Below are 22,941 nucleotides of genomic sequence, written 5' to 3' on the forward strand. Positions count from 1 at the left end.
TTGGGTTTAGTCCCGTTAAATAATTGTTAACGCTATTTTTCCCACGCGCATTACCATGTGTACAATCTTTAGTGAACATGCTTTCTGCAAGACACAGGTGTACAGTCTTTGTAAACATTGCATTCTGTGAGACCCAGGTGTACAATCTTTAGTAAACATGCATTCTGTGAGACACAGGTGTACAGTCTTTAGTAAACATGCATTCTGTAAGACACAGGTGTACAATCTTTAGTAAACATGCTTTCTGCAAGACACAGGTGTACAGTCTTTAGTAAACATGCATTCTGTGAGACACAGGTGTACAGTCTTTAGTAAACATGCATTCTGCGAGACACAGGTGTACAGTCTTTAGTAAACATGCTTTCTGCGAGACACAGGTGTACAGTCTTTCAAGTCATTTCTAGCTAGTTCACTACCTAACTAAAATAGGTCAAGAATCTTTTTTTTTTTCGTGTTGCCAATTCATCTAATTCTGTAAGAAGAATAAATCTTTTTTAGTTTCTCTTTACTATTGTAACATGTTATTAATTTTGAATGTATGGATACGATTAATAATAATTATAAAAAAAAATATAAGTGTACGCTAAATTAATATATGGAGATGCTGTGGCTGAGTGGTAAAGCACTTGGAACCAGAAGTCCCGTGTTCGAATCCTGGTTAAGACTCTAGGTTGACCACTTCGGGGGCCGATTTTGAGTTTGTTACCACACAAACTGTCTTTGTAACCTTATTTTTCTTTAATTGTATTCGCTTTATTGTTCCAAGTGCTACAAATAATGTTTAAGTGTTAATTCATTCTTTCTAAAGTAAAAGTACTACATTCAATCTTGAAATTATAAAAAAAAAGATATTTTTTTAAAAAGTTAAGAACCTTCTAAATGTTTCCTTAAATATACTCTGCGGAGTACTTGAAGTGGTTGGGGGCGGGGGGGGGGGGCGGGTTTGACCATGGCTAGTACTGAAGGACACGGGGAATCAATCAAGAGGAGACTAAAGTAGGGAGGAGGTTTTGAAAGGGAGCATCTCCAAAGACCAATTAGAGACCTCAACGGCCAGTCAACTAAAACATCAAGTGATTGTGTGTGAGTGTGAAGGGACCTTATGTCTATGTGTGAGAGATAGCTTGTGTGTGTGTATATGTGAGTGAGCTTATGTCTATGTGTGTGAGATAGCTTGTGTATGTGTGTGTGTGAGTGAGCTTATGTCTATGTGTGAGAGATAGCTTGTGTGCGTGAGTGTGAGTTTGGTTAAGCTTCTGTATGAGAGATGGTGTGTGAGACAGCGCTTGTGTGGGAGTGGGGGTAAGTGTGTGTGTATGTGTGTGTTTATTTCGGTTCAATGTACTAGTAAATGTACAGAAATGACATTTAATTAACACATTTCTGGCCTATATAGAAATTCAAGTTCACCATCAACCAAATCACAGCACGCGTATTAGAAACAAAAAGCTTGGCGATCTCAGATTCTTCTTTACTACGAAAACTAATTCGGAAAACGAAGCCAAGATTAAAGTTTAGCCCAAATGCAAATCTGAGATTTTTAGCGACCCCCGAAAGGGGAAAAGACGCTATTAGTTTTGTGTGGTTTGTCTGTCCGTCTGTCCGTCCGTCACTTTTAGATCTCGTAAACTAGAAAAGGTATTGAAAATCCGACATATTTTAGACCATTCAACGGCTACTTTTTTCTTTTCTGAAAACGAAAAATTTGATTTTTAAAATGAATTATGCAATAATTGTTTTATAAAAATACAACATTTTTACAACTATTCATTATTAATAGTAACAAACACGGGAGGCAATGTAGTAAGGGAGGTGACTTTTTACCGTATTTTTAACTATGTGCATAACAAACCTAACAAATGGAATTTTAAAAATTATTTTTTACCAAAATGTTATTTTTTCTTGTGACTTTGAATGAGAGAATTACCCTTTAGAAAACAATTAGATCAATTAGATAATTATTATATGACATCAGTTAAGCCAGGTTCACGTCTAGCTTTACCTTCACTTTCACCTATCCCTTAGTTTGCTGGACCGTTGGGGCACCACACAGGATCTGTCAACCTTCTTTCTCCATTCTTCTCTGTCATTTGCCTTTGATAGAATTTCATTATGATATTCTTTCTGAAAATATTGAAACCTGCCTTTTTACCTACCTGTTTGGACCACTTCGGGAGCCGATTTAGAGTTTGTGTTTCCATTATTTTTATTGCTCTGTTGTTAATTATTTCTTTGAAAGTTTGCATTTCGTTTTTTTTTAGTATTATTTAGTATGTAGTATTTGTTGTAACAGGTATATATATATATATATATATATATATTCAATTAATAATAGGTAGATTGATAGATAGATAGATAGATAGATAGATAGATAGATAGATAGATAGATAGATAGATAGATAGATAGATAGATAGATAGATAGATAGATAGATAGATAGATAGATAGATAGATAGATAGATAGATAGATAGATAGATAGATTTGATAGATAGATAGATAGATAGATAGATAGATAGATAGATAGATAGATAGATAGATAGATAGATAGATAGATAGATAGATAGATAGATAGATAGATAGATAGATAGATAGATAGATAGATAGATAGATAGATAGATAGATAGATAGATAGATAGACAGGCAGACAGACAGACACACAGACATATAGATAGATAGATAGATAGATAGATAGATAGATAGATAGATAGATAGATAGATAGATAGATAGATAGATAGATAGATAGAAAATATATGAAAAAGTTGAAATTAAAATGAGAAGGAACGAAACTAGAGGAAGAAAAAACAACAAAACTAGCCAGCGTACTCATCAATTCCTTGACTATTTTCTGTCCCAAGCAATGCTTCTTAGCCTCAATGCGGCGCCCAGATGGAAACGGTCGTTAACTGAGACGATTAGGCCAATAGATACTCCAAACAAAATCCTCGTTGGACAAAGCCCATTGTACTGACGGGGATGGAAGAAAGCCCCAACAACCATGTCACACACGGGGGACTTTTATAGGGTTAATACGCTACAAAGAAATTAAAAGGGGGAGTTTCCCTCGGTGTGTCAGTCTTCAACCTCGCCTCTAGCTGGATCGTCTTGGGATACGAGCTATCAGTAACAGAGATATAACAAATTTACCCCTGGTTGGAGCTTCCATGGGCTTAGAGCTCCAACAGTCTCCTACTCAAACTCTTTAGACAATTACTAAGAAGAAAAAAAAAGAAGAACCATTTTCTGTCATTAAAACCTTTGGCCTGAATTTTTTGTAGTTAAGTGTGTATCAGATCTCATTACGATACTGTCTAATCCACTCGTGTTTCATCCGCCCCTTACACGAAATGTTACAAAATTGGAGACAAGCTTCATAATTACATTACATGTCTGTATGCATTGTAAACAGGCCGGGGTAGGGGTAGATAGGTAGGCACGCCATCAGGTAGTTAAATATGTATCTCTTATAAAATACTCTTGAAATGTCGAGAATGTAGCTGCCATGAATTATTAGAGAATGCTGATTCATGAGTTTATTTGTGCTGCTTCATCTCTCGATCAGTGTTCATTATAAATTTAAACTTCAATCTTGATTAACTGATTGCGCTTAGCTTGCACAGGAAGATGCCATGAGACTCAGTCTTGGTTTACATCTGCTGAGATCCATGTTTAATATAACTCTTATTCCGTTGAAACTTGTACATGATAGACACTGGAAGAAAACTTAAACAGAACACACACACACAAAACCATAGGCGCGATATAATTCAATTGTATAATTGATAAGTGTACAAGTTTATTGCTTTTAAAATGTTTTCTTTTAAATTGATGGAAATTCGATCTATCCAATTTTATAAACAAAATTTAAAATACAATGTTTTAAAAGCCTACATAAAGACACAAATGTAGGTATATAATGCCATACCCACTCACTCATAACTTCACTCTCACACATATATCTACTCACTCACACACACATACGCGAGCAAAGAAAGACGCGCATGTATAACTACTGTAATTCAGGCTAAGTTAATTGAGTTACTATAAAATCTGTCTACAAATGGCTGGTTGGAAAACATTTTAAGCGAAACAATATTTCCATTTATAATTCACTCTAACGTAGAGAACGTTTAGATTTTACGGCAAACAAAAAAATTAAAACAACAACAACAAAAAACAAAAACAAAAAAACACTGACCTATATAAAAAATGGATATGTTTTTTTTTCAAATAGGATTTAGATAATTTTGATTTGTTTTGCTGCAGGAGTATTTAGAATTTTTAAGTGTTTTGTAGATAATGTTAGATAAGTTTTACTTAGCTAGACGAATCCAATGGAGTTCTTTGTTTCTGTTGGAAATGGTTTACCTAATGTGTTTGGTTTTCACTGAAAACAAATATGAACTGAATAAATATTTTTTTTAAAAGTTTAGCCAGATCTTCAATCTAAAAGAAACACCAGCTACAGTCAGCATTCGCTTCTGCTATAAACTACTCGAGAAACAGTTTTAGACTTTTCTGCTACAGCCAAACAAAGTCAGGAATATAAGTCAACAAGGGAGATAAAAAAAATTAAGTCTTTGATTACTGACCTCCAGAAGATGACCAGGTCAATGACCCACAGGCTTCGCTGATTGACAAAATAGCTTATTGAAAAAAAAAAGTTCAGTTAATTAAGAAATAAAAAAAAAATCCTTCATTTTACACAACTTTTTGTTCTTTCACTATTTGATTGGTAAGATTGTTAACCAGGAAAATTTTGTCTCCTCCAGAAATAGCACAAATCAAACTATCAATTTTAAATTATTACGAAGTTACAGTGTATATATTCAGGTCATACTATTGACCTCATTTTTTTTTCAGAAGTTTTAAAATAGGCCTATATACCTTGCGCAATGAAAAAAAAAAAGACTTCATTAGCAATAATAATGTATTCGAGACTAAAGATTGTCATTGTCTGTCGTAAATAAGTTGCAGCTAGTTTTGTCCATCCGTCTATTTCTGATTTAATCATTCAATCATTCCTCTTGTACATTCACGTGTCCTTAAATGAGCAGTTCTAAAATTAAAAACACATCTTCAAACTGCACATGAAACAAAATAAAATACAAATCTTCAAATTGTAACGATTTCATTCTTCCTTTGCTCTCAATTGGTTCAGCACTTTCTCATTCTCCTGGTAAAGCTAAATTATCTTCATTTCCTTTTGTTCTGCTCTCTCTCTCTCTCTCTCTCTCTTTCTCTCTCTCTCTCTCTTTTCATTTTTCTTAAGCTTCTGCAGTTTTTATTTTATTTTCCCTGAAACTTTCTTTTCTTCACCATTTGTCCGAATATTTTTTTTTCCTAATTTTTTAACTTTCCACGTATTTCCGTATCTCTCGCTGGTCTGTAATATGAAATTTGTCATCACATTTTAAAAACTTGAAATGAACGAAACAAAGTAAAGTCTGTATTTTAAAAGAATGTCTTGCCTTGTAGCCATGGTTTCTCTTTTTTCGGCTACTCAATAATCAGCTAACCAGCTAGATCAGTGATTCCCAAACTACGGCCCGCGGGCAACATCCGGCCCTAGCCCCTTTGCTATCCAACTCCTCTTAACTTCAGTCTGCAGCACATTATGAAGCCACAGAGTTTCATTTCATTCGACCTTTTTTTTTAGGCACGTGACAGACGCCTCGGAAATTGATAGGCTAAAAAAAGGTTGGCACCACTGTGCCAGATTTCCAAGATGAGGCTGATAAACTGTTGTTTTTTTTTCCCCCATACATTCTGGGTGGGCTACAACTAATCATTCTTATCGGATATAAAAGTGAACTACAGATTACATGCCCATGGAATATCTATAGCTGACAGTTTACACAACTATGGGAGATAAGCGAGTCACGCCGATAGACATCTGTAGTTGAGTATACATATACTTGTTTATAGCTTTCATCCGTGAGTTAAAGAAACTCTACTTTCAAGTCCACAACTCCCGCGGGAGACGAGGCATGGCAATGGGCAGAGTATGAACCCGGGATCATCGAGACGACCCAACGACAGTCCAGCGCGTAAACCGCGACCTGATCTTTGGCTGTCAGTTTGACAGAAGTTGTGTGTCTCATATCTTTGGCTGTCAGTTTGACAGAAGTTGTGTGTCTCATATCTTTGGCTGTCAGTTTGACGGAAGTTGTGTGTCTCATATCTTTGGCTGTCAGTTTGACAGAAGTTGTGTGTCTCATATCTTTGGCTGTCAGTTTGACGGAAGTTGTGTGTCTCATATCTTTGGCTGACAGCGTGACAGAAGTTGTGTATCTCATATCTTTGGCTGTCAGTTTGACAGAAGTTGTGTGTCTCATATCTTTGGCTGACAGTTTGACAGAAGTTGTGTGTCTCATATCTTTGGCTGACAGTTTGACAGAAGTTGTGTGTCTCATATCTTTGGCTGTCAGTTTGACAGAAGTTGTGTGTCTCATATCTTTGGCTGTCAGTTTGACAGAAGTTGTGTGTCTCATATCTTTGGCTGTCAGTTTGACAGAAGTTGTGTGTCTCATATATTACAGACGTAAGTGTGATAAGTAACAGAAGTTGTGTGTCTCATATCTTTGGCTGTCAGTTTGACAGAAGTTGTGTGTCTCATATCTTTGGCTGTCAGTTTGACAGAAGTTGTGTGTCTCATATCTTTGGTTGTCAGTTTGACAGAAGTTGTGTGTCTCATATCTTTGGCTGTCAGTTTGACAGAAGTTGTGTGTCTCATATCTTTGGCTGTCAGTTTGACAGAAGTTGTGTGTCTCATATCTTTGGTTGTCAGTTTGACAGAAGTTGTGTGTCTCATATCTTTGGCTGTCAGTTTGACAGAAGTTGTGTGTCTCATATCTTTGGCTGTCAGTTTGACAGAAGTTGTGTGTCTCATATATTACAGACGTAAGTGTGATAAGTAACAGAAGTTGTGTGTCTCATATCTTTGGCTGTCAGTTTGACAGAAGTTGTGTGTCTCATATCTTTGGCTGTCAGTTTGACAGAAGTTGTGTGTCTCATATCTTTGGCTGTCAGTTTGACAGAAGTTGTGTGTCACATATATTACAGACGTAAGTGTGATAAGTAACAGAAGTTGTGTGTCTCATATCTTTGGCTGTCAGTTTGACAGAAGTTGTGTGTCTCATATCTTTGGCTGTCAGTTTGACAGAAGTTGTGTGTCTCATATCTTTGGTTGTCAGTTTGACAGAAGTTGTGTGTCTCATATCTTTGGCTGTCAGTTTGACAGAAGTTGTGTGTCTCATATCTTTGGCTGTCAGTTTGACAGAAGTTGTGTGTCTCATATATTACAGACGTAAGTGTGATTTGTGTCTAACATTGATTATGAGCGTAAGGGTGGATTTATGACTCACAGTTTAAGAACGCTATAGGGTTCCTTGAGATCTCTGGCGAACAGATTATGCCCCACTGGTTACTTTAGTATCAGGACACAATGTCTAGTAGGAGTTTCAGAGGCAGCCTTAGCAGAGGGAAGGGTCCTAAGCGAGTGTCACATTAGGGATACGAATATTTGTGAAATTCTCTTCCTGTAAACAAATAAAGAACGAAACGTTTTCCATTTACAAGAATAGATTTCAAGAGAACGTTCTGTGTAACCTTAGCAACTATTGATCGAGCACCTGTCGAGGTTTCAAATCTTTGTATTGTATCCTAGCATGTAAAAAGAGTGATAAGTAGCTTACTGACCACGAGACATTGACTCACGCTGTACAGATATAATAGAGACATTGGCTCACACTTTACGGATGTGAGAAAGGTGTTGGCTCACAGGTTACAGTACGTGTTGCATGCCTTATAATTAAAATGGCTTGCACCTTTAAAACAAAAAAGAACAATTAAGTCAGATTAATCCAACAATATATTTTCTCTCTCTCGTTCTCTCCCTTAGTGAAAGAATTACAAAATAAAATATTACCCCTGGGTATCTTCTAAAGATTAGAGAATATCTTGAACTCTCTTCTTCTCTTATTTCTTTGTCATCAAATAATCTCTCTCGTCAGCTTCTCTTACAAGGAGATTTGTCCAACACGTTTTGCTCCCTCGTGGATGAGGCTGGGGAATAATTCTCGAGCACAGCTCCAGCTCGTGTTGCATTAGCAGACGTGAATCTATTCCGTTGGAAGTGAAAGATTGATGGGGGCGAGAGCAAGGGGGGCTGAGGTGTGTACACAGAAACCATGGGACTCTGAAGATTAGGAAGGATTGCTGTGACATATCTTGTTTCATTTGTTATTCAACATAGTTTAGACTAGTTTAGAGTTTCAAAATTAGAAATCTATATGTGAGGAAACTGAATAACTGAAAGGGTAACATTCCCTACCTCCGAATACAAAGATTCTTAGGTCCCAGCCAAAACCTACTGCAGGATGGCATTGATAGCAGTGAGGCATTGGTTCCAACTCGAAGCTTTTCCAACAAAGATGCATTTCCAAAACACTCACGATTCTTAAAGACAACCTGCACCCATTAAACCACTGTTACATAAGATCTGAACGAAGTGGTCGTCTCCTTTCCATTAGGAATAAAACAGAAAGATTTAAAAACTCCTTTATCCCACTTTCGGTCAGAGTGTTACAAGATCAACGGTCGTCGTCGAGACGTACATAGAAGTCCAATTCATAAAGCGCTGGTTGTGTATGTATTTCGTGAGTGAATGTTGTTCGAATTTTTCATCCATATTGTTTTTTGTAAAGTATTTACGCTGAGGTTGTCAATTGTAGTCAAACTGAATTTCCATTTGATTGGATCAATCAAATTATCTTATCTTATCTTATCATAACGACTGTCCGGAGGACATACCAAACTACTAGAAAGTAATTATTAGTGTATAATCTCAGATACAACACATCAAGTAGTATTATATTTGATCATACCATTATACATTGAATTGTTTATACTATAGGCCTATCGGAGGCCTATCCCATAATTTGCAACATTACATGCCATGTGGCAATTATTCTGTCTTTTTGATTGTATCATATATTTCTTAAGAATTATTTATTCCTTTAAAGGGTGGTCACTTATCTTACAACACTTGATACTATGAGCTATTTTAAAACCTGGCTAAATAATTTATGTATAAAAAGAAAAAAGCCATCTTGGAATACCGACCTCATAGAAGACCAGTAAGGAAATATCAGTCTAGTTAGCGGTTAACGAATTAGGTCAAGATGGAGGAGAAGCTAAGTGCCGGAACGAGGGCCACTTGTGACAGAACTATTGATGAGGCTAAAATGTCACAAAGTGGTGAGTACTCAAGCGATGAACTTTGCTCTATTATTGAATTGTCACAGTGCCACAGAGAATGTTCTGGAATTTTAAACAACCGAAAGACAAACTCGATGGGGGATTGTCAATACTACCTAATCTGTTTTATTCAATAGACAAAGGTATTAGATAAAATTAGTGTCAGCAAAGAAGTCTGCTGATTGTTAAATCCTATCTATTCTACGGACACGGTTCACCAAAATGTCCGTTACATTGGTTTCATTGCAGGTTTTGATTCCGCAATGCACCATTTTATGTGTGGTACTTGTTGAGGTGGTTGATAGATCTAATCAGGGCCGGTCTTAGGCCACTGCAACCTATGCGGCCGCAGTGGGCCCCGCACTTTCATAGGCCCCGCGCGATGCGAATTCTAGGTGTAAATTATTAAATTAAACCAATTTAACTTATCATGAAAGGGTTCCTGGAATTCTCCTGAAATTATAAGATATAAGAAAAAGTCATGAAAATCTTCTGAAATTATTAAAATCTTCTGAAATTATTAAAATCTTCTGAAATTATTAAAATCTTCTGAAATTATTAAAATCTTCTGAAATTATTAAAATCTTCTGAAATTATTAAAATCTTCTGAAATTATTAAAATCTTCTGAAATTATTAAAATCTTCTGAAATTATTAAAATCTTCTGAAATTATTAAAATCTTCTGAAATTATTAAAATCTTCTGAAATTATTAAAATCTTCTGAAATTATTAAAATCTTCTGAAATTATTAAAATCTTCTGAAATTATTAAAATCTTCTGAAATTATTAAAATCTTCTGAAATTATTAAAATCTTCTGAAATTATTAAAATCTTCTGAAATTATTAAAATCTTCTGAAATTATTAAAATCTTCTGAAATTATTAAAATCTTCTGAAATTATTAAAATCTTCTGAAAATTCAAGTCGTAAAACAGACAAAGTTGTCAGTTCGGCAGGTGTCATTCAATATGGAAAACGCAAACCCTACTCGCGATTTAAAAAACCCGGCATTATCAGCTTTCATTCAATAAAAATGTAATAATAAGCCGAATTTTAACCGAAACAAGAAGTTCAAATACTTAATTTACTTCAATAGTCACTGGCCTACAAATATAGATCTAAATCTATCTCGACTTCTTAGAAAAAAAACAAAAACAAAAGCGATATTTTGCTAGTCGATAGTAAATCCAAAAGACAGATCTCAATGTTTATCAGCTTTTTGTTGGAAAACTACTATCTACTGTAGATAACTCGTAAAGTTAATTTGACAGTGATTTTGTACTTAGTAAAATATAAATAAAATAAAAAGACGAATTTATTTTCCAATACAAAATCTTAATTTTCACTTATTATCCTTATCACAACCCAAATTAGGCCCCGCGCAATTCATTTCGCATAGGGCCCCGCAACCTGTAAGACCGGCCCTGGATCTAGTTGAATGTAGTGTAGATGATGTTCATTATTTGTAGATCTAATGTTATACGCGAGTTCTTAATAACCACCTCCAACAGAACACAAATAGTATAATGAAGTAAGCCAACGTTGATATCAAAGAAGTTTATTACGAAAGAAGGGCAAAGTCTACGTCGTATCTCTAGTACAAACTAGTCTCCTTCGTCGTCGTTCGTCCGTTAATATTTACTAATCTAATTCCGTTCTAACTTTTTTAAGGATCTGTCGCGTCACTAAGGAAATACCCGATTAAACCCAACTTCAAAGCGTCTTACTATTGTGTCCCAACATACGAAATCAATTGTCTCGCAACAGATGGTTTGTGCTCTAGGACTTTGGTATAGGATTGTTAGGCGCCTCCGCGCTGTGTCTTGTGTAGACATGTCTCAACACTCAACACTTAAATAAGCCAACCGTGTAAAACAAGCGACGATGAACGATGTGAAGCAAGACTTTTAATACGTCATGAAGGGAACTTCGAATGTTGTATTACCTAAATAGTTACTATAGAAACTCACGCCGACTTTACTCTAGAGCTGCCCAAAAGTCTTTTATTTACTTTTCTCTACCCTGCCTAATTCCTAGTCATTTAAATAGTTACGTTACAGTCGGAGCAAAACTTTCTATTTTGTTTAAACACAAATAACCTTCGCCCTAATTATGTCATAACCGGATGTAATAATCTTCAATTCTGAAAGAGCATTAACGTTAAACAGAAACAGAACGCCTTGCTACATCTTCAAACTGGTAAAACAAAAAACAGAACACCTTGCTACATCTTCAAACTGGTAAAACAAAAAACAGAACACCTTGCTACATCTTCAAACTGGTAAAACAAAAAAACAGAACGCCTTGCTACATCTTCAGACTGGTAAAACAAATAAAATGTAGGTTAATGTTATTATAGAGAGTCGGTAGCAATAGTAAAAGTTGTTTGGTCTGTTGTTCAGTGACACATTCATAAAAGACACTTTCTACAGAGCGAGTTTACATGAAGTCAGTATCTACCAAGTAAGTGCGCTTAATGTCAGGAGCCATTTTATAGAGGAAAATAAAGTGACTCTATGTCCTCTCTTTAGACTTTCTTTTTTTCTTTGGGGCTTAATCTTTATCCCCCCCCCCCACACTTTTTTTTTGTTCCTCCACATTAGTCCGTGAATATTCATATTATCAGAGCTTGTATTTAACTCTTGTAGTCATACAAGGGAGGAAGAATACGGCATGCGTGCACGACCCTCTCCTATTCCTCCCTCGGGGAGTTACAATGCACGCTAGCCCTTGGAATGAACATGCCAGAAATGTGAACAAATTCATTTGGTAATTGTGAGAGACACTGTTTACTTTTTTAAGTCACGTGATTTTTATATTTAAAAAAAAAAGTTCGGATTTGTTTTTCGTTTCCTACTATTTGATTACACTGTTTTTTATGTGTGGGTGGGGGGGGGTGTAAGGGAAGTTGCAAGTCTGGGAATTCCCGACACTGCCAGCGAAGTGGATTGACCATCACGCTTATTGCGCGAATGTCGTGGGTTGGATCCCCAGATTGACCTTTTCTTTTCAGTAACTATCCGATCCGATTCGATCCGATCAAATCCACTCAGATCCGAACCGATCATATCCCGATTCAGTTGGATCCGATTCATTCCTATCTGATCAGAACCGATCCGATGCGATACGATCCAATCCGATCCGATCAAAACTCATTCGAATATATTTAAACATAAAGCAGGAATACATTTTGTCTAATCTTATTTTAAACTTAGAATATGTAGCTTCATAAAACATAACTAAGCAAAGATATTTCCCTTTTTTTTTGTATAAAATACTTTGTTTTCCTTGGAGACGGAGCTTTGTCCTACTGATAATTTCTTGAATCATGAATGTGTGTTTTTTTTGTTTCTGTACAGATCTAAAATGAACCACCACGAGACAGTAGTGTTGCTCGCCTTAGCCTCGCTCTGCGTCATCAGCGCCACGCCTTTGTCTTCGGCAATAGTCGAGCCAGTGGCCCCCCTTGATCAGATGGCCCCTGACCACGCCTGCCTTTTCTTGTGCAATGTTTGCTTTCATGAACAGGTCAGTGCAAATGTTTGACCTTGTTACTGAGAGAAAGATGAGCTGATTTTGTGAAGGCAGTTGGGATGGAGAATAAATAAATAATGAGAATAGTTGAAAGTAATTTGGCCGTCACGGTTAACTGACTTCTAAGTTTTAGGACTACAGTGGGCGGCGGAGGGCAGGGTTTTTGTGATTATATGCCTGGGACCAGCCCGGATTACCTAAAGGCAACATTAGTAATAGCTTAGGGCCCCCAAGAAATATTTAGCCTTGACCTGTAGGCTAATATCTAAACTTAAAAAGGGCCAAAAAAAATAGGGCTCCTATATCTCTACTCAGGGCCGCCGCGAGGGTTGTGGCCACCTTTGTGCGAAGTTTTAAAATGCCTCCCCCCTTTTTTTTTTCTAGAAAAAAAATTCATTAGACTGAGCTGGACACTGTACCAAAAGTGCCCTTTCATTTAAATCCATTTTTGTAGATCATTTCTTTTATAGTAGCCCCGTTGTCTTATTCCTCATGTCCTCTAAGATGTTTTATTTCCAATTATAACTTTGATTTTTTTTCTTTAACGACGTCACAAAGTCCTTCTCCAGTTCTCTAAGTAATTGGGTGAAACCCCAGAAAATGTTCATATATTTCAACAAGAGGTTATAAGGACCATAAAATGCAGACTAAATTCTTCGAACTATAAAAGTCATTGATTGTGAATCTTAATCAACGTTCCGTAATTTTTTATAATAATTACCACGATTGTATTTTGGAGAGACGTGCATTGTCTACACAATCATCTGACAGACGCGGATTCGGAAGTGTTTTTTTTTCACTTATAGTAATTTAACACTATGTTTAGAATCGAAATTTACAAAATGAAATTTCACAAAAAGAGTCCGTTGTTGATTTTTTTTGTTCAGAACTAGTGTTGCCCAAACAATTTTTAAGCGTTGTAAAAAGTTCTTCCTGGAGAAAGAAGTGAAGATGCGGAAGGTTTCCGCTAAAGTCGGCAAAGAGTCCAATGTCGGGACGGACCCCGGCGCATTCCGGAGTTTTCATTGTTCCGAAATTCTTTCTCCTGGCGTCTACAACTCATTTGTTCTTGTAGTAAGAAGAGAGAATATCGAAAACGCCATTGTTGATGTGTTTTCGTTCAGAACGCACTAGTCACTCTAGTAAAAAAAAAGTTGAGGGCCATAGTAAGTCTAATAATAAAGAAGAAGCCCTGGTCAATAGTGCTATGCAAAGGATGATCTAGGTACGTATAGCGCACGGACGTCTTTAATGGGCGCCTTCGACGGAGGTCACGCTTTAATGGGCGTGATCTTTTTTCAGACCATCTTCGTGTTAAGTACATCTCAGTTGCGGACAATTTTTTTCCACATAAAAGTCGAAACTATAATAAAGTGCTATGGTCGGAAAAGATTCGACCATTCCGAGACAAGACACTAGCGGAAGCTGCCCCGCCGCCCTATTTTTTTTCTTTGATACATTTCCAAAATAACATTTATGCACGAATATCATTTTTTTTTGTTTCTTTTGTTTTTTAATGTTTTAAAAGGATAATGGAATAATTAGAACACATAAAATATATAAACATTGAAATATTTTTTTAAAACTAAATATTTAAAAAATAAAAATTAATAATGACTTAGCCGCCTGCGTGCAATGCACAGGTTGCTCAATCGGTAGAGGCGGCCCTGTCTCTACTAGCTTAGGGCCTTCTGGGAGACACAGGCGCATTGTACGGTTGACGTGACGTCCGCTATTTATTTTGAATGTATGTTGACGAAGAATAGGTGGAGATCTTTACAACTATTAAGTATATTAATAATCCAAATTAAAATCAAAGAATTAATCAATTCGCCTAATACTCCAAGCTAGAATACACAATTGCATTTGACCAACGAATAGCTTCAACATCAAACAGATTGCCTTTTCTAGTTTTACAGCTCTCCAACTAAGTTAGAAGATTATTACGAACTAGTAACGGAAATCAAATTAATGTGTTTACTAAGTTACCTCCCCTGAGATGTTTAGCCTTTTTAGTAGAGACACCATGCATCTAGAATTCTAGAATATTCTAAAATCAAATATGTAGAAACAAAGACACTTTCATCACGTGACACAGTGTGATGATCTCCAACTATCTGATAAAACCAAAACCCAAACATCTTAAAGCAGTGACACAGCGAAACTAACAATAGACACAATCAGAATAGTCAGAAAAACCCTAGATCTAGGGTTTTCAACTTGTAATAATGGCCTATGAAATGGTAAGAAAATAAAGAACGACACATGCGCTGTCCTGCAGCTAAATCTAGGTCAAGACCATATTTCTTAGCCAACGTAGCACAGATTCCACGAAGGTGGAAAGAAGATTTCAATTGACGTAGGTGTGAAACTACTTAGAAAATTAGATCTGCTGTCTGGTAGCCCCAGGTTACAACAGGGTGTATAAGGGAGAGAATTTTAATAGTAATTTGATCTGCTGGAGATCTGATCATCTATCTATCTATGGACTCTTTCAGTCGAGAAGAAACTATACGTCCTCCTTAAGAAATGAGATGAGAGTGCGGGCTTTAACTATGGTCGGAACTATGTCCTTCACACAACAGTACCCTTAAGGCAGCTGAAGTGTCCAAAGTAATGGCAAGTTCCGATACAGTTTTGGATCAGCAGCAAAGCCAGCCCTGCCTGGGTGTAGCACTGTGTCCTGCAAGCTGCAATCATCAGCCCTGCAAGGGTGTAGCACTGTGTCCTACAAGCTGCAATCATCAGCCCTGCCTGGGTGTAGCACTGTGTCCTACAAGCTGCAATCATCAGCCCTGCCTGGGTGTAGCACTGTGTGCTGCAAGGTTACCGACTCCTGATTTTTCATCAGGATTGACTCCCCAAGCCTTTCCCGTGTTTGGGGTTAGCCGCAAGTCAGCTGAGGTTTGAATCAGAGTTTTTTTTTCTTCTATGTGGGTAGCCATGAATGAACCTTCCCCAACTGAAGTTGACTGGCTAATTTAGGCGCTAGTTGCTCACCTATGTCCCTCCTATCAGTGATACCCAATATCTGAGCCTCACGTGAACAAGTTGGACTGGTTGTCAGAAGCTACTTGAGATGCATGTCATTAGAAACATTGTAAAGGTAGTCGGATGCTTATATCCGTAGCCGTCAATGACAAATTTAAGGATCATGTTAATAGAAATATACTAGCAATACAAACCAGCTACGCCAGTTGATTTGTTCCCTTGCTATATATAGTTTATTTTTGGACGGAACAGTCAGTCTCTCCCTTTTAAAAAAAAAAAAATTCCAACAAAACGGTTCTCTCTTGGATTACTTCATAGGCGCTATGTTTCTTGTAAAAAAAAAAAGGAAGAATATTTTATTTACTACTAGACATATGTTACCCGCGACCCGCGGGTCTTTATTTGCGCATTACTGTCGATATACTCACAATTAAACGAAATAATAATGTAATAAGTAAAGCGAATGTGTCAATGTAAAAATAGTGTGAGTGAAGCTATCAAATCAAAATAGCTAATAGGCTTAAACCCATTTTTTTTTTCAAATTAAAACATTTGCATGTAGGCCTACATATATTTGATTAAAATTTGAGATGAATAGACTAAATTTTGTATGTTCATGTGTATAAAGTATAAAGTAGATCTTGAGGTAGACATAGATCTAAATCTACACTAATCTAGAGTTAAAAATTGGCTTTTATAGAGTTCATTCTGTGCTGTGCATGCGTGAACATTTTTCATGAATGAATATAGGCCTATCTCAACACGGCTACGCAGCTTTAACGAACAGCGAACGAATGTATTAAAAATGCTTTAGAAAAACAAATTTGAATGTTAATTTGATTAAAATATGAAATGAATGGACAATAATTAGTATGTTTATGTGTTAAAGCATAAAACTATCTTTGCGAAAAGAAGTTTTATCATCTTAGAGTTCAATAAGAGTTTTAGACCTAGGCCTAGGAATAGACTCGGTAGAGAGATGTGTTAATGTGTAACCCTTTGGTAATGTCTAATGAAATAATGTTCGCCAGGAAATCTGTAGTCACAGATATCAGGAACTAATTTATGTAAAAAATGCTTTTGGATAATCTAGTGGATTGGATTTAGATGTATGTTAAACGTAGCTAATGATCCTTTCAAGTTTTTTCTCTTTCGCTACGAAAATAAAATTAGTTTTGCGAAAATGGGATTACCCGAAGTCGATACATTCTTATCTATTAAAAACGAAAAGAGCGATAGCTTTGTTAAATGAATGGGATTATAAAGTGAACAATTAAACGAAATAATGTTTAGTACGCGATTCATGAATGAATATAGATCTAGGCCTATCTCAACTCGGCTTCGCAGCTTTTGCAGACGAATGTAGCTTTAGAAAACCAAATTTGAATGTTTATTTGATCAAAATATGAAATGAATGGACTTTAATTAATATGTTTATGTGTTAAAGTATAAAACTATCTGTGCGAAGAGAAGTTTTATCATCTTAGAGTTGAATTAGAGTTTTAGATCTAGGGATGGGATTATAAAGTAAACAATTAAACGAATTAATATTTAGTACGCGATTCATTACAGAATTGTCTAATGAAAGAATGTTCGTCAGGAAATCTGTAGTTACATATATAAGGAACTAATTAATGTAAAAAATGCTTTTGAAAAACAAAATTGAAGGTTAATTTTATTATATAATGAAATCAATGGATCTTCTTTTGTATTTTCATGTGTCAAAGTAAAAAACTATCTGCGCAAAGTGTATTTCTTAAAATTAGATCTAGGTCTAAATCCTTTCTATCTTTTCTCATGTCAACATTGTAGACATGGCCTAGATCCATAAAATACTATAGCTGTAATAGAGTCGGACAACTTTATTTTTTTTGAGGGTCTTAAGTTTGTTTTAGGGCTACAATACATACACTACGGTCTAAGTTAGTACCCAAGGAACATTCCTGCCTAGTTTTATCAAGATTGGTCAAGCGGTTTTGATGTCTATAAGTAACATACATCCATACATACATACATACACCACACATTCTACTTTATAATATAGACTAGCCTGGCATTACCCTCGGCCTGCGGGTCTAAGTTTGTGTTTACTAATGTAGTGGATTGGATTTAGATGTATGTTAAACTTAGCTAATGATCCTTTAACGTTTTTCTCTTTCGCTACGAAAATAAAATTAGTTTTGCGAAAATGGGTTTACCCGAAGCCGATACATACATATCTATTAAAAACGAAAAGAGCGATAGCTTTGTTAAATGAATGGCATTATAAAGTGAACAATTAAACGAACTAATTTTTAGTACGCGATTCATGAATGTAGATCTAGGCCTATCTCAACTCGGCTTCGCAGCTTTCGTAAACGAATGTAGTCTCTTAAAAATGCTTTAGAAAACCAAATTTGAATGTTTATTTGATCAAAATATGAAATGAATGGACTATAATTAGTATGTTCATGTGTTAAAGTATAAAACTATCTGTGCGAAGAGAAGTTTTATCATCTTAGAGATGAATTAGAGTTTTAGATCTAGGGATGGGATTTTAAAGCAAACAATTAAACGAATTAATTTTTAGTACGCGATTCATTACGGTATTGTCTAATGAAAGAATGTTCGTCAGGAAATCTGTAGTTACATATATAAGGAACTAATTAATGTAAAAAATACTTTTGAAACACAAAATTGAAGGTTAATTTTATTATATAATGAAATCAAAGGATCTTCTTTTGTATTTTCATGTGTCAAAGTAAAAAAACTATCTGAGCAAAGTGTATTTCTTAAAATTAGATCTAGGTCTAAATCCTTTCGATCTTTTCTCATGTCAACATTGTAGACATGGCCTAGATCCATAAAATACTATAACTTTAATAGAGTCGGACAACTTTATTTTTTTTTTAGGGTCTTAAGTTTGTTTTAGGGCTACAATACATAATTAAGGTCTAAGTTGGTACCCAAGAAACATTCCTGCCAAGTTTTATTAAGATTGGTCAAGCGGTTTTGATGTCTATAAGTAACATACATACACCTCACATTCTACTTTATAGTATAGATTAAAAATTAATATATCGGCTTTGAAGCTGTGAATAAAAAAATCTTTTGAAGAAAATAAACAGGGGCCCGTTTCGATTGTCCTTTGCACAATGTAAGTAATAACATGCTAGATGTCCAGAGGACAATGTAAGTAATAACATGCTAGATGTCCAGAGGACAATGTAAGTAATAACATGCTATATGTCCAGAGGACAATGTAAGTAATAACATGCTAGATGTCCTGAGCACAATGTAAGTAATAACATGCTAGATGTCCAGAGGACAATGTAAGTAATAACATGCTAGATGTCTAGAGGACAATGTAAGTAATAACATGCTAGATGTCCAGAGGACAATGTAAGTAATAACATGCTAGATGTCTAGAGGACAATGTAAGTAATAACATGCTAGATGTCTAGAGGACAATGTAAATAATAACATGCTAGATGTCCTGGGCACAATGTAAGTAATAACATGCTAGATGTCCTGGGCACAATGTAAGTAATAACATGCTAGATGTCCTGTCCCGAGCACAATGTAAGTAATAACATGCTAGATGTCCAGAGGACAATGTAAGTAATAACATGCTAGATGTCCTGGGCACAATGTAAGTAATAACATTCTAGATGTCCAGAGGACAATGTAAGTAATAACATGCTAGATGTCTAGAGGATAATGTAAGTAATAACATGCTAGATGTCCTGGGCACAATGTAAGTAATAAAAGGCTAGATGTCCTGAGGACAATGTAAGTAATAACATGCTAGATGTCCTGGGCACAATGTAAGTAATAACATGCTAGATGTCCTGTCCCGAGCATAATGTAAGTAATAACATGCTAGATGTCCTGAGGACAATGTAAGTAATAACATGCTAGATGTCCTGGGCACAATGTAAGTAATAACATGCTAGATGTCCTGTCCCGAGCACAATGTAAGTAATAACATGCTAGATGTCCAGAGGACAATGTAAGTAATAACATGCTAGATGTCCTGGGCACAATGTAAGTAATAACATTCTAGATGTCCTGAGCACAATGTAAGTAATAACATTCTAGATGTCCTGAGCACAATGTAAGTAATAACATGCTAGATGTCTAGAGGATAATGTAAGTAATAACATGCTAGATGTCCTGAGCACAATGTAAGTAATAACATGCTAGATGTCCTGAGCACAATGTATGTAATAACATGCTAGATGTCTAGAGGATAATGTAAGTAATAACATGCTAGATGTCCAGAGGACAATGTAAGTAATAACATGCTAGATGTCCTGAGCACAATGTAAGTAATAACATGCTAGATGTCCTGAGCACAATGTAAGTAATAACATTCTAGATGTCCTGAGCACAATGTAAGTAATAACATTCTAGATGTCCTGAGCACAATGTAAGTAATAACATTCTAGATGTCCTGAGCACAATGTAAGTAATAACATGCTAGATGTCTAGAGGATAATGTAAGTAATAACATGCTAGATGTCCTGAGCACAATGTAAGTAATAACATGCTAGATGTCCTGAGCACAATGTATGTAATAACATGCTAGATGTCTAGAGGATAATGTAAGTAATAACATGCTAGATGTCCAGAGGACAATGTAAGTAATAACATGCTAGATGTCCTGAGCACAATGTAAGTAATAACATGCTAGATGTCCTGAGCACAATGTAAGTAATAACATTCTAGATGTCCTGAGCACAATGTAAGTAATAACATTCTAGATGTCCTGAGCACAATGTAAGTAATAACATTCTAGATGTCCTGAGCACAATGTAAGTAATAACATTCTAGATGTCCTGAGCACAATGTAAGTAATAACATGCTAGATGTCTAGAGGATAATGTAAGTAATAACATGCTAGATGTCCTGAGCACAATATAAGTAATAACATGCTAGATGTCCTGAGCACAATGTAAGTAATAACATTCTAGATGTCCTGAGCACAATGTAAGTAATAACATGCTAGATGTTCTGAGCACAATGTAAGTAATAACATTCTAGATGTCCTGAGCACAATGTAAGTAATAACATGCTAGATGTCCTGGGCACAATGTAAGTAATAACATTCTAGATGTCCTGAGCACAATGTAAGTAATAACATGCTAGATGTCCTGGGCACAATGTAAGTAATAACATTCTAGATGTCCTGAGCACAATGTAAGTAATAACATGCTAGATGTCCTGGGCACAATGTAAGTAATAACATTCTAGATGTCCAGAGGACAATGTAAGTAATAACATGCTAGATGTCCTGGGCACAATGTAAGTAATAACATTCTAGATGTCCAGAGGACAATGTAAGTAATAACATGCTAGATGTTCTGAGCACAATGTAAGTAATAACATGCTATATGTTCATATGTATTTGTCCATCAAGTAGAAGTAGTAGTGATGAGTGGTGAATGAACATTCAGTGAGGGCGATTGTAAATATATTCTAGATTCACTAAGAGTTAACCTAACATGCTAATAGAACAATTTAAAATAATATCTCCAACTCGGACACACACTTTTTAAATAATCATTTTTTTATTTCATTTAATTTTTAATTTTTAATTAATGTCTGTGTACTCCAATTTTACTTGTTTATACTCTACTGAGAATGTCCCTGGAGCGTAAAAAAAAAAAGACGAATTTTTGTAATCATTACTTAATTAAGTTTAATAGGGCACACACTGACACAAACACTGACACACACACAGACGCACACATGCTCTAATGATAATTTCAATGCTAGTAATTGTGCATTTCCTAATCGGTACACGAGTCCCCCAACTAACAAATCGAAGTCTTGTGCACTTTAGCCTGTAGCAATAGTTGCAGTTTTATTTAACAAGCTCCATGGCCTCTTCATTTGCCATGAATATAATCTTGAAGGGCTTTTTAATGAACATCTTCCGAAGGTTCAAGTTTCATAGCGCGTATGCGTGCGTTTAATTATACGGCCTAATAGAATTTGAAGATAATGTAAAGAGACAACAACATAATTATGTATGTAAGTACGTAAGTGTGTGTCTATACATATATTGTAATGATATAATAGTGAGACGCGTAGACGTTAGGTTTCATTGGGTATCTCCTTAGTGACGCGACAGAACATGTAAAAGTCAGCAAGGAAATAGGTTAGAAAGGATTAACGGACAAAAGACGACAAGGAGACCACTTGCAGCAGATAGATCTTAGGTACGACGTAGACTGTGACCTTTAATTCGTAAGTAAACTGTTGTTGATTTGAAAGGTATGCCTTCATTCTAGAGTTTATACTGTTTTGTTCTGTTGGAGATTGATCTACGAACTCGCGAACACCATCTGCATTAAACATTCACTCAACTAGACTAACAACCATCCAACGATATATATATATATATATATATATATATATATATATATATATATATATATATGAGGAGGAAATTCTCTCAGCCCATTACTTTGTTGACATATTCAGGTCTAGAACGTCGACACTGGCCACTGGTGCTCACATTTTTGTTTGGTCTGAGGGATTTAGACATTTCCGGCAGGCGAGTCACTGGCCGCCTGACAACACACGCACACACAGACACGCACGATGAGCCTGGTGGAACAGAGGCTTTGCCGCTTCATTAGTCACTAAGTGTAGGGGGTCGGATAGCACCCTGGTACCGGACGGAAGAGTCCCGAAGGCTTTATGCTAGACTTCACTGCATATTGGGACATTGAAAGCTATTCCATCATAAGCTCATTTGTTCCTTCTTGTTTGACCCGATGTCAATTTGTTTGCGTACATGTGTCTGTTTTAGACTCATGCTTCTGTGTAAATATTTATCAATGGATAGGATGCGTGTTTCTGTGTTATTAACTGTGAGTGTATGTATCTATGTGTCAAAGACTATTAGTGCACATACGTCAGAAATAGTTCATGACAAAGCGTCATACACTGATCATGTTTTTGAGAGTACGGTATAAACTTGAACACATTTAACTAATGAGCCGGGCAAGATGTTCAATTCTGTATACTGACGGAGAACCACATAAGGCAATGATAGCCATAGGTAGGTGCGTCCTAGATAGATGGCAATATGCTGTAGCAATATGCACGCTAGATTACAGAAACGCTAAAATTGAAGTGTAGGCCTACATGGAAGGCAGTAAATAT

The 22,941-nt window shown here is 36.0% G+C and overlaps 1 protein-coding gene across 1 annotated transcript in view; it reads left to right on the plus strand.

The window, feature by feature from the left end:
• LOC129925329 (uncharacterized) overlaps window positions 1-22,941 on the plus strand; it is a 77,279-nt gene that overhangs the window by 26,976 nt on the left and 27,362 nt on the right. The window contains exon 2 of the mRNA XM_056025030.1: window positions 12,618-12,786. Within this exon, the coding sequence (XP_055881005.1) occupies window positions 12,625-12,786 (162 nt within the window). The 5' untranslated portion in view covers window positions 12,618-12,624. The remainder of the gene's footprint in view (window positions 1-12,617; window positions 12,787-22,941) is intronic.

The sequence above is a fragment of the Biomphalaria glabrata genome, chromosome 3 (assembly GCF_947242115.1).
Source record: "Biomphalaria glabrata chromosome 3, xgBioGlab47.1, whole genome shotgun sequence".
Taxonomy (NCBI): domain Eukaryota; kingdom Metazoa; phylum Mollusca; class Gastropoda; family Planorbidae; genus Biomphalaria; species Biomphalaria glabrata.